General features: G+C 33.1%; 2 protein-coding genes across 2 annotated transcripts in view; one reads left to right on the top strand and one right to left on the bottom strand.

The window, feature by feature from the left end:
- Positions 1-3,157, top strand: part of LOC107453260 (homeobox protein GBX-2) — a 44,764-nt gene extending 41,607 nt beyond the window's left edge. Inside the window, exons 2-3 of the mRNA XM_016070017.4 lie at positions 493-740; positions 1,600-3,157. Of these exons, the coding sequence (XP_015925503.1) occupies positions 493-740; positions 1,600-1,791 (440 nt within the window). The 3' untranslated portion in view covers positions 1,792-3,157. The remainder of the gene's footprint in view (positions 1-492; positions 741-1,599) is intronic.
- The window catches only part of LOC107453266 (E3 SUMO-protein ligase ZBED1), a 156,925-nt gene that overhangs the window by 118,475 nt on the left and 25,660 nt on the right, over positions 1-12,790 (bottom strand). The window lies entirely within an intron of this gene.

Genomic DNA, 12,790 nt, shown 5'->3' with positions numbered 1-12,790 from the left:
CTATTAATTAGGCGTATGCGTGTACAAGCGTATTTAAGGACGGGGGAATATAGGTTACACTTTATTAAAGGATCTAAATTAATATCCTTTATATATCTTTTGATATCCTCACCACACAAATTTGTTTTTATTTCCTAATAATATCTATTTCACAGAGAGTTTTTGGCGAATCAAAAAATGATTAGCATCTTTTCATTTTTTGGAAAAATATATACATTAAAATCATTCAGTTTCCTTAAATTGATTAATAAATCTGTTTAAGAAATCGTCTGCATGAATAAGAATGCTCGATACGGATTATTCTTATTTTTTTCACGGAGTGTCTGAGAATTTCGTAAAAGGTTTCGGTAAAATATTGAAATGATTATAAAAGTTACTTTGCATAACAATACATAAAAATCATTCTTTCCTTTGAAGTTCCCTCGCTTGATAACCTTATCACTTTGTTTGATCACTCACACAGTCATAACAGTTCTTTGTAATTTTTTAAAGGTCCAACGGAACAGCTGAGCATCTCCAGAGATTCCAGCCCCGATGTGACCACACTGGACGATGATATGAGTGATCACTCCATCGAAGAAGATGTAAAAAGAGGAAGCTCGGATGATCGAAAAGGTAGGCGAAGGAGGACGGCCTTCACCAGTGAGCAGCTTCTTGAACTGGAAAAAGAGTTCCACGCCAAGAAATATCTCTCTCTCACAGAACGATCTCAGATAGCCCATACTCTCAAACTCAGTGAGGTAAAAATCTTTTAGATCTAACAGCATAGCTGCCAACTGTTCCGATTAAATTGTATTTATTTAGATTTCTTAGCCTTTTTCCGAAAATACGATTCTTAGGTCAAAATGTTCCGATATTCAAACACTTTTTCTTTCCTTATTTCAACTCAGAGTTGGTCTAAAAACTGGAAGCACGGCATGTGATTTTTCCGCGAACATCGCAGAATTCCGCATATCTCACATTCTCAAGTTTTTGATTCGCGGACTACCTCGAATCAAAAACTCAATCTGCCGATTTTTTAACTTTCTAAACTTAACTTTTTCCAAATCCCGTTAACTAGACGTTTACATTATGATTCTTCCACCATTTTCTGGTTTGACGAATTTTGAATATTTGGAATCACCCCGGACAAACAATTTTTAATAAAATAATTTACGATAAAAACATTTTTTTTATCAACATGATTTTGGAAATATTTCGGGTATAAAGATAAAATTTTCCTCAAGTATTTGCGATATTTTATGATATATCTTTTGTTAAATGATAAATAGCTTTTTTTTTTTTAAGTGCAAGTACAGAAACAATTTTTTTATCAACTTCATTCTGGAAATAATTCACGGTATAAACATAAAATTTTCACCAAGTATTTGTGATACTTTATGATATATCTTTTGCTAAATGATAGTTTTTTATTAAGTTAAAACACATTATTCTAACAAGTTAGCTTTTTAGAATAAAAGTTAACTTTTAGAATAAGTTAACTTCTAGAATAAGGCTTAAGTCGCCAGAAATGACATTTTGGTAAAAATTAATCAGATTGCTTCGTTTAAATTTTTTTGTTCGTAATATCTTTTTAGTTATTCCAAATGAATGTTTCAGGTTCAAGTCAAAATATGGTTTCAAAACCGCCGTGCCAAATGGAAAAGAGTCAAAGCTGGCCTCGCATCTGGCAGAATAGGATCTGCCAGTGGTAACAATGGACCTAAAATTGTCGTTCCTATACCCGTGCATGTCAATAGAATGGCCATTAGAAGTCAACACCAACAACTAGAGAAAACTCTGGCCAGATGAAGATCTCCCTTTCCGATGCTCTGGAATCGCCATTTCATGGAATCAGTGATTGATTCGAATGAACCAGTAGAGTCAAACTGAAACAAATCCGAAGACCCACTTTGGCATAGAATCGAAAAAAACTTAAACGAACTTGAATCTATGGATGGTTGACTGAATGTAAACAATGAGAAGCTTCCTATAAGACCGGAAGAAACTTAGAAAACTTCCGGTGTATCCCTCCGCTTACGAGGCGATGTGAGAACAGGCTTAATATTCTAGGAAGTTTTATTATCGTGATTTTTGTTCTAATTTACGGGGAATTTTGCCATTCATAAGAGTTTCCTGGAAATTTTACAAATTCTAACAAGTCGAGAGCCTAAAACAAACTTAAGAAAATTGATATCACGATGTAAATAAAGTTTAAGGAGTGCCATGTTTTGAGTGTTATTTGGCTATGTTTGTGTAAAATATCACTGTTTGTGCTTTTTGAAGTAACATCAATGCCTCGTAGCACGCTCGCAGAGTCTTGCGAATTTTATTGATTCGTTGAAAATGAAATTGAAAGAGCGTGTTATACGATAAACATTAAAAGTATAACTATATTGGATGGCTTAAAGATCAATCGAAAGTAGTCTCACTGAAATCTTACGACGGATTTTAACTCCTAGCGTCATCTGTGCTTAGCTTTACAATATCAACCATCCATTGATTTAAGCTAAATTAGCTGAATCTGATGATTTGAATAGTTTAGTTTCATTCGAAATAATCAGTAAAATCTGTCAAATCTAATCAGCGCTGTTGATTTTGACGTAATCCGCAAACATTAATTAGAATCAACTGAATCATTTGAGAATACAATATTCATTGATTCGAATAATATTCATCTTAACACTGGTGATTAGTTTTTATTCCAACCAGTTCATTCGAATCTGTTGATTCGTGTAAATTCTAATGATCTATTTTGACTCTGATATAATTCGGCGAGTCTTTTGATTTAAATCGGTTGATTCACTTTACTTTAAACGAAATCTGCTTTTTTAATTCGTGGTTTGAATCAGTTAATTGATTTGTATGTTTTTTTGCGAACAACGCAACTAGAGTTGGATTTTTTTTCTTCAGTCAATCATTTGAATTGTTATTATGCAGTAATTTGACTGAAAAAAAAATTTTTGGCATGAATTTTAATGACAAATTTTGCCCATTTCGATTCGTTTTGTAAACTAGCTTCCAATCGTCTTTATAAAGTAAGGAGAGACAGAAATGGAGTACTGTTTCTAATATTCATACAATGGTTCAATTTTACATCCTATGTAGATTAAATTTTATGCATTCTTGACGCATAAAAGTTATTGTAATATAAATAAAATGTATATTGTAAATATTATTATTATTGGATACTTATTTTTTGAGTCGTAGCTTATTCAACTTTTTAGTACAGTTTACAAATATGTCTTTAGTCTTCCTCGTATTTCATATTTTTCTATAAAAAAAAATTAAAAAAAATAAAATAAAAACTCATGGAAATTCAGTTTTTCAGTAACGCATGAATTTGCAACAATAATTGACAGATTACGAACAGGGTTTTATGTTAAAAAATTCCTATTATTATGTTACAAGGACAAATGGGTACTTACTCTTCAATAAGAAGAAGACCCTCCATACCCACACACGTGACCTATGACGTCCGCTCTAGCGAATCTTTATCAGCAAAATGGCGTATAGAAGTTGATCTAAGCTTCTCTACATAACACAATGGGCCAGCATCTAATGTTTCATGGCCAAAATTAGTATTTCGATAAAATTTGTTTCAAAATTTGAGGGTTTCTATGTGCAGGTAAATTTAATTCATAGTTGAAATTTTGAAATACACTAAAAATATCAACAAAAAACAAACAAAATGGCGGCTGAAATATGGTGAGCAAAAATTAAAAAAATAATATAGTACGTTTAAATAATTAAATATAGCAATGAAAATATAATAATTTTCGTAATTTTATATTAAAAATGAAAAGCAAATTATATTTCGGAAGTAATATTACCAAATAACGCAAATTACAAAATAATGCGAAAACATGGAGAAAAAAAACATAATTTTTGTTTTTCGGTATATTTAGTCCACCTTTGCAATACGGGCAAAATGGGGCAGGTTTTTTCGAACGAAGAAACATCAAAGAAGACAACAAAAAAAAAGTATAGCTAATTACCTCGTGGAACATTTTGGAACTAAGTTTCGAAAGTCATTCAAACATTGTAAAATGTCAATTGATAAGATATAAACTATAAGTTTGTCAAGAGTATTAACTAATCCAACAAATTTAAACTCCGATAAAAATGTAACAGTCAGGTGAAATTCCTATATATATTTCTGAAATAAAAATTTAAAAGTTACATTTAAGAAAAAATTTTTTAACATATTTTTCATTACATTGTACTCTCGTCGGTCCAAAAAGTAAATTATAATGTTTGGAATGATTATGAATACTTAATTTGGGCTATAATAAAACTGCCTACATATATTTTAGTTGAAAATTTAATTTCTGATTTTGGGCCAAAGAGCATGGTCTTCTGGCCCACAGTGCATAAGTTAGAATGCTAATTAATGATACGTTAATTAAATACAATGCCGTATCACTCATCGAATTAGTTGAAATATAATTCTTTCTCGTCCACTTCTTTTACGTAACTTAGATTTTTTATTTGTTTATATTTTATTGTAACCGTGATAGATTTTTGTTTTGTGTAAATGGCAACTTCCATGCATAATTAGTTTGTTTATATTTCCCGTGGCTTCATGCCTGTTTTTGTGTTAAAAGTCTCTGAGTAAATATATAGTGAAGGAAATGAAATTTTTGAGAAAGAATCTTTGTGAAAGAATTTAGAATGGGTCACTTAAGAGAATTGATACTTGACTTACTCGAAATAAAATGGAAAGGACAGTTGCTAACGTAAACAAATGTCACAACTAATCAGGATCGAGACACCAACACTACGTCACTTGCAGGTATCCCTTTGAGCATTTAATTTTGATGTAGCAATCTGTTTATGGGTTGGTAATCTAATCAGGAAGAAGGTGATTGATGCCCCAAGTTTTGAATGATTTTTCGAAAATAATTTTCTTTAAAAAAAAAAATAATAAATAAGGCGCACATTAAAAAATATATATATCGTCTTAATAACTGGGTTCATCTGACATCTTGCTGGAATTTGCAAAGATCGTTACAGTTTATACAGGCGAAAGAAATTAGAAAGTTTTTCTTAAAAAATGAATTTTTTCAAGCTCATACAAACATTTAAAAAAATAGAGCTATGAAAAACAATTTTCATAATATTGTAGAATAGAATGTGTGGTTAACTATCATTTCGTTAAAAAAAAAAAAAAAGAAAAGAAATTGTGATCGTCTTATTACGATTACTGGTCACCCATTGGTCACGTGCTCTTTCTTTCTGGATGGACTCCGTTAAACGCCACAACATCTCAAATCGTGGGTTGCAAAGGCTGTATCGCCGTAAGAGGTTTCACTAACCATAGGTGGTTTCCTCTCTATGTAACGCAAATGCGGATTAGTTCCATCCAACAGTCCTCCACGAAGGCAAATTTCTTCCAATACTTGATCTAGAAGTTCCTTTGTCGTCTGGATTGGGTTCAAAATGACAAGGCTGCGGAGTTGAACATTAGTAGTCGTAAACCCATAAATCGGGTTGGCTGTTCAACGACTTTTATTAAAAATAAAATAAAAAGCATTTTAATAAGAGAGTTGTGAGAATATATTTATACTCGTAAAGTACTACTATCCATTTCTTTACAATTCGCATTTTTTTTAATTTATTTTTACAAACGCTCGAATCGATAGTCTTAGAAACGAATGACTCGACTTAGGGAGTAAAGAAAATCAAGCTTATCTCAAGTAACTGGCAGTTGTCATTGACGCCCTTACTCAGAAAACAATGTACGCCCTTTTTTTTTTACACAATAGATCACATACTATTGATTGTGAATTTAAGTAACGATCACAACTCAGAATGTAAATTGGCAGAAAAGGACTCATTTGTTAAAGGCGAATAGTGCTGGATCCATGTCATGGCACATTGCAGTTGAAACTACCCACCAGAAGAAACAATGTGGCACAAGACTGTTGTCACAAGCTGTTGTTAATATGAGAACCATCCTGACAAAATGCATGTCCTGTTATGTGATGGTTGTGCCTATCAGAAATTAAAATCTTAATGATGGAAATGTTGGTTATGAATACCATCATATGGATTAGGATGGGCAATTATGGTAAAATTTTGAGATGAAGATCTAAAATTTTACTTTGCATGTTAGCAATTTCGAGATTACAGAAGCTCGGCCTTTTAGGAATTAGAAGCTAAAAAAATAGCAAATTAGGTCTCAAAAAAAGATACACTACTTTACTAACACTATTATAGTGAGTTTGCCATGTATAGGCCTGTTTACACGGTCCAAGTTCTTGAATCCTAGAAATTGGTAGAATTTCTTTGTCCAAGAAATTGGATGATTCGTCGACACTATCCAAGTTCTTGAATGTCACTGATTGGTCAGAAGAAAAACTTGCGCATGCGCATTGTTCATATTCAACATTATAAAATCCTACTTACATTACTTTAAAATTACTGAATAAATTCAAATAAAATCATAATAACACAAATAGACCATAACAGATTAACTTATTTTCACTAAAATATATGAAAACACACAGAAAATGACACAATCTGATGTCTGCTTGTTGACGTCACAAAACTTAGGAAGCTGATTGGTTGAGGGAAGAAGAACTTGGATGGAAAGTAGAACATGCTCTACTATCGTCCAAGAACTTGGACCAAGTACTTGGATGATTGTTTACACGATCTAAGCTCAAAGCAAAACAAGTTTTTATCGATATCAATCAATGTTTGTCCAAGAAATTGGATAGTCTAATCAGGCCTTATAGATGGTTGACTGAACGTGAACAATAACAAGTTTCTAAAACCGGAAGAAGTTCAGAAAACTTCCGGTGTATCCCTCCGCTTTTGTTACGCTTACGAGACGATGTGTGAACAGGCTTGATATTCTAGGAAGTTTCACTATTGCGGTTTGTGTTCAAATTTACGCGTAATTTTTATCATTCATAAGAGTTTTCTTCATTTCATAAATTTTAACAGATCGTGACCCTAAAACAACTTTAACAAAATTAATATCACAGTCATAAATAAAGTGTTAGATTAGCCATGCTCTGAGTGTTATCCCTTATTTGTGTAAAATAGCGCCGTTTGTTATATTTTGGGTAGCATTATAGCAAGTTTGCGGAGTCTTCCGAATTCGTATCTTTCGTTGAAAGTAAGATTGAAAAAAAAACGCGTTATATTGAAAGCACTACAGGTATAATAATATTGGATAGAGCGTTTTTTCAAGCGTAGGCGTAAAATTTAGTCGGAATTAGTAACCCGGAAGTCTTACGCCGAATTTTAACCACCAGCGCCATCTGCGCTTAACTTTGCACGGCCTGTAAAGTACAACGACAGGCCGTTGTACTTTACAGGCCTAACATTCTATAGGTACAGCTATTACCATTCATTCAAGATCACCCTATGTTATTTAGTCGCAGAATTTGAACCGATAAAAAGCCTCGCCAGTTGTGTTGCATCCTCAGACAGAAAATTACGAAAAAGTGTTTAATGATTGTCAGTCTGAGGAATTCTTCGGAGAAATGTTACCTTCAACAGACATAAAAGACTTTTAGCGCATCAACCCATTTTCGAGTAAAGCCAGTTTTTTGATGAAAGAAAAGAGTTATTCCTCCATAAATGTGTAGAAAAAGGTCCTAATCCAAATGAGTACTTGCCTTCCCATTTGGATTGTTGCCCATTGCTACAAATGGGTAAATCTTTCGGGTCACAAAGCCCTCCATGTTCCCATAACAAATTAGATCTCTTAGGGTACTGAATTGGAGATTGATCGTTCTCTGGTTCAGATCAAAATTATGATCTTTGGATGAATGAATGGAAGGATGTATGAATGAGTTCACCTTATAAACGGCTGTGGCAGAAGTAGAAATCTTGGCCATAGATGGCACCACTGGAGAAAAAGAACAATCACACCACTTAGCGTAATGGCCAACGACAACAAAAACAAAGGTGGTTGGTTATCAAAGACGCTGTCATTAAAAACAATGCTCATGAAACTTGTATTTTTGTAGCTCTAACATTCTATAGGTACTGATACTATACTTGTAACAGTTCGAAAATTTATATATGATATTAAATTATTGTTTTGGGTTAAGCATAAATAGACAAAATTTCTCATAGTAGTACGATTCAGGTAATACGAACTATTTTTAAATTGTATTTCTTGCAGATCTTGCGAAAACATTTGAGTTTCAGTATTGCGCAAATATATCATTACCAAAGAAATAATGTAAGTAGATGAAGAATTGTATTTTATTTTATTTTTAAAATAATTCAAATGAGTGATCTACATCCGATAAAAATAAAAATTTGAAAATCGGTGCGATTCAGGGCCCTCTAAAAAATCTAAAACAAACTAAAAAAACTCTTTATACAGCTATTGTTGGCTATGTAGTAAACATTTTTTTTTTTAATTTTCAGAATAGCAGCCAGTATTGAGTTTGGTGGAAATCAACAACACCAGAAATTTACGAATCAAAATTAAACCACCAGCCACAATAATGCATTACACACAACACAACAAACTAAAGCCATTCCTCTTAAAGCCCCCGACTCCTCTAATATCAATTGTGTAACATTAGAGCTGTGATATGTGTGAGGGGAGCTCGGCTTCCGAGAGGGGAGGATGCCCTTCTATATAGTTATTATAATAATTTTAAGGAGCTAAGTTATAAGCCGATCCATCCCTTACAAACGACAGACAGCAAACGATCCTTCAAGCCAGCGAATCAGCAATCCCTCACAATTCGTGTCCGCACATGGACCTTAAATGCAGGGTATTGGAAAATTATAATGGAGATAAATGGGGAAGCGCAATTATTTCCAGGGGAGAAGAGATGGGAGAGGGGGGAGGCACACTGATTTCTGGCTAAGCTGAATGGGATTGACAAGTCAAAAATTTACAGACGCCCCAAAACAGGCTCTTTTATACGTAGGCTGTTGATTCTTTTCATTACGTTATCCTGTTTTTGCGGCCACCCTTTTCTGCAGGGTATTTCCATAATGAGGGGGCAAGCGGGGCAAATCGACACCTCTCGATGAATTATTTATTTTTTTTGGAGGGTGATGTAACACGTTATAGAGTTTTAGTTAAAAGTGGGTATAAAATACGATAATAATCCATTGCATCACTTATCACGACATTTTAAATATTCACGTTTTTTCACAGTTCACGAAATTAGTTATTTTCTTCTCACCTTCTTTACTTGTTTATAAACGTGTCTGGTAAAAAAAGGATTGGGTCACTACTTGGACTGACGCAGCGAGTGAATAACTTTTTAGTCCGTTTCGTGTGACGATGATTCTACGAATTTGTTTACAATTATAGTCTATGAACCTGAAAAATTGTGATAAGGTCATTATTTAAAGTATTTTTCCTCTTAACGCTTAAATTGACTCCGCAGTCTTGTAATTTTGAACCCAATCCAGAAGACAAGGGAACTCCTAGATGGAGTATTAGGAAAAATTATGCCTTCGTGGAGGACCTTTTGATGGAGCTAAGCGTTAAGCTTCATTTGTGTTACATGGAGAGGAAGACCACGAGAACCTCCCTCGGTTAGTCTGACGGCAAGGGGACAATTAGTTGAATCGTACATAGAGTTGAACATTACTAGTTGTAAACTCGTAAATATTGGGTCGGCTGTTCAACGACGGTTATAAAGTAAAATTAAATGCTTAAATTTAGATGTGTAGGTTTAAAAGTCCATGCTAGTCTAATAAAATGAATATGGGTTCGAGTTTTATCTTCATTAATTCGTCTGTTTATATGAATGATATAACGAGTGAATAAGCGAAGATAATAGATACGACTTATTTTTATATATGTTATTGTGAATGATCGATATTGGTGGTTGTTTCCACCGGTGAATGTTGAGAATTACATAGTCGCTTTGGTAAATGTCCGAAATATATATTAGGTCTAGTTAAGTGCCACTGCCCGGTATACATCTGCAGATACTAAAATATCAAATAAATGTAATAATATCAACGAATAAATTAATATCAAATAGGATGTAACGAATATCTCGGACGTTCACCAAAGCGACTATGTGATTGTTGACATTCACCGGTGAACGACGACATTCTCTTGATTTCGGTCATTTACGATACAAAAATGATGGCCCGTCCGCGCGACCGGTCCATTCTCACTAGGCAGATAAATCATATCGAATTTTATCACTCTTTAGTTGTCACGCGCATAAAAATAATCAAATATATTAATGAATAATTATTTATAGAATAATTATTACAAAGATATTAATTCATCAATCCGTATTATTATATTTTTGATTCCAAATTAACAGCTTGTGGCGTAACTACCACTACGAAAGTTTAACATCATTCACTAGTATATAAAGCATGCTAACTTGATTCTATCACGAGGTACCTTTCGATAGATGAAGGTTGGCATGATCGATGACTCCGCCCCCCACATTGGTGACCTTCGGACGTGATGTGACCACGCCGACCTTGGCAGTAACGCCCACTTCGATATGAACACGCCTACCTAGATAGTAACGCCTACTTCGATGGATGATCCACATTGAACAGTGGACTTGCTACTTGTGACAGCGACATTATCCACCTCCTCGCACTGTTGCTACTCAGTCTCGATCACGCACAACGTCGGCTTGCATACTTGTGATTACTCGACTGCTAACGGCAACAGAGGAGCGACTACGATCGTGAAGTTAATACAACTCTCACATTCAGCACTTAAAAAATACGGTGATCCTAATACAGCTCTCCCGGCTTCTCACAAAAACAGCAATGAATCAACTAGTGGTACTCGTTCATCGAATTCTATCACAGATATAATTCTAGTGGAGTACTGTAGCGTACCTACCACTACAAAATTACAACTACAATTCACTAGTATATAAGACATGTTAACTCGACTCTATGTCGGGGTACCTTTTCATAGATGAAGGTTGACATGGTCTGTAACAACAGTTCCCACAAGCTTAAAACTGAAAACGCTGCTTTTTTGTATATTTTGAACAAGGTAGCCACAACCAGGAAAAGTTTAAAAAGTGAGAATAAACGTACAATTTCTTTATTAGTTCCTTAAAAAAAAAATTTTTGTCGTCGTAGGCCTAAATGGCCTACACAGTTTCCACAATGCAATTGTTCTTGTTTTTCGACAGTGAGATTGTTCTTGTTTTCCAGTGGCACCATCTATTCCAAGAATTCTTTTCTGTCCATTTCATCCAAGAATTATGTTCGGCCACACCCATACGTCACACCCGTTTATAGGGCGAACCCCATTCATGCACAGATATTAATTTTGACGTGAACCAGAGAATGATCAATCTTCGATTAAGTATCCCTCAGAGGTATTTATATGCTATGGGAATATGGAGGACTTAGTGACCCGACTGATTTAGATGGCGTCAGTCACCATTTGCTACAAGGGAAGTCTTTGGCGGGCTGGATTCGAACTCCCGTTCTCATGAGAGGTAGTTCAGCTCCCTTCCAGCCGTGCTATCCCGGCCCCATCTACCTAAATAAATTTGTAAATTAAAGAAAATGCATGCTGAAACCATCTGGACATAATTCCTAAAATACTTTGAAATTTTCAACTTCGAAATTTTCAAATGTTTTCCTGGCGTGGGCACGCTAAGCAAACAAATCACTTCTATACAACATTTTATGATAAACTCAGAGATATTTCAACTTTATTAATAACTTGCAAATTATTAAGTATTTTTATCATAAAGCTTGACTTTAAATTGTATCCAATCAACAAATGCAATTAAAATAATTAATACAAATTCTTAAAACTTTGTTAGGAATCAACTTTTCGAAAAGTTATTGAATTTTTTCTTGACGAAAAACTAAACGATTTTTTCTTTCTAAATTAACCACAAATTAAATAGGGTATATAAGCGAATTAATTTATAAATAAAATGAAAATGCAACCAATGAAACCAAGCAAAACGGTTCAAATTTTTTCCCAAAGGAATTGTGAAATCATTCTGTGAAACCAGGGTTTGTGATTTTTTTGGTTTAAATCGGATTTTTTTAAATTCAAATACACTGTAAGAACTTTGATTTATGACTAAAAAAAACTTTATAAATGCTTAATTAAAATTAAATTAATATTAGAACTATATCATAAGAATATTTTAGAAGCTCTAACTACCTAAAACAATTTTTCATTGTAATACATAGCTTTGAATGCATAGCAACCATTTTGAAACAAATGCATGATTGAACTAGATGAAATAAGAGTATTTTAAGAATACTTTAACTATTAAAACAAAGTTTCAATTACTAAGCCATAATTTTAATTTAAAATTGAGATTTCTTTTTTTTTCTCTCGATTTTTAAAATGACAAAATAAGTGTAACAGATTGGGTTTATAAATGTAAAATATGCATTCTTAATCCTATATCAAAATAAATAAGTGAAGCTAAAAAAAAATTTTAAAAAATCTTTGTACTCATACAAATTTTTTTTTCACAAAATTTCGTTATAGAAAATTCGATAATGTCAAAGATACTGTAAACATATTATGAGAGAAAAAAAAAATACTTAAATGTTTACTTAAACTGTACTTTCAATCTCAAGAATCAAAAGATTTTTAAAAATGTAATTTCAAATGAGTTGGAATTTTACACGTACCAAGAAAGAAAGTAATTTCGTTAGCTAAAATTAATTAATGCAGCAATAATAAATTTTGAAACTAATGCAGCAATTTATTTAAAATAAATTTCAAAACTAAGAAAAGAAATAATAAACGTATCAATAATTTGAAGTATCGTAACGTATCAATAATTGAATATATATATATATATCCTTGCAAGTTCAATATATTAAAATAACATAAATA

This window comes from Parasteatoda tepidariorum, chromosome 2, assembly GCF_043381705.1.
Source record: "Parasteatoda tepidariorum isolate YZ-2023 chromosome 2, CAS_Ptep_4.0, whole genome shotgun sequence".
In the NCBI taxonomy this organism is placed as follows: Eukaryota; Metazoa; Arthropoda; class Arachnida; order Araneae; family Theridiidae; genus Parasteatoda; species Parasteatoda tepidariorum.
Note: the sequence above shows the minus strand (reverse complement) of the source record. Positions and strands in the feature narration are given on the sequence as shown.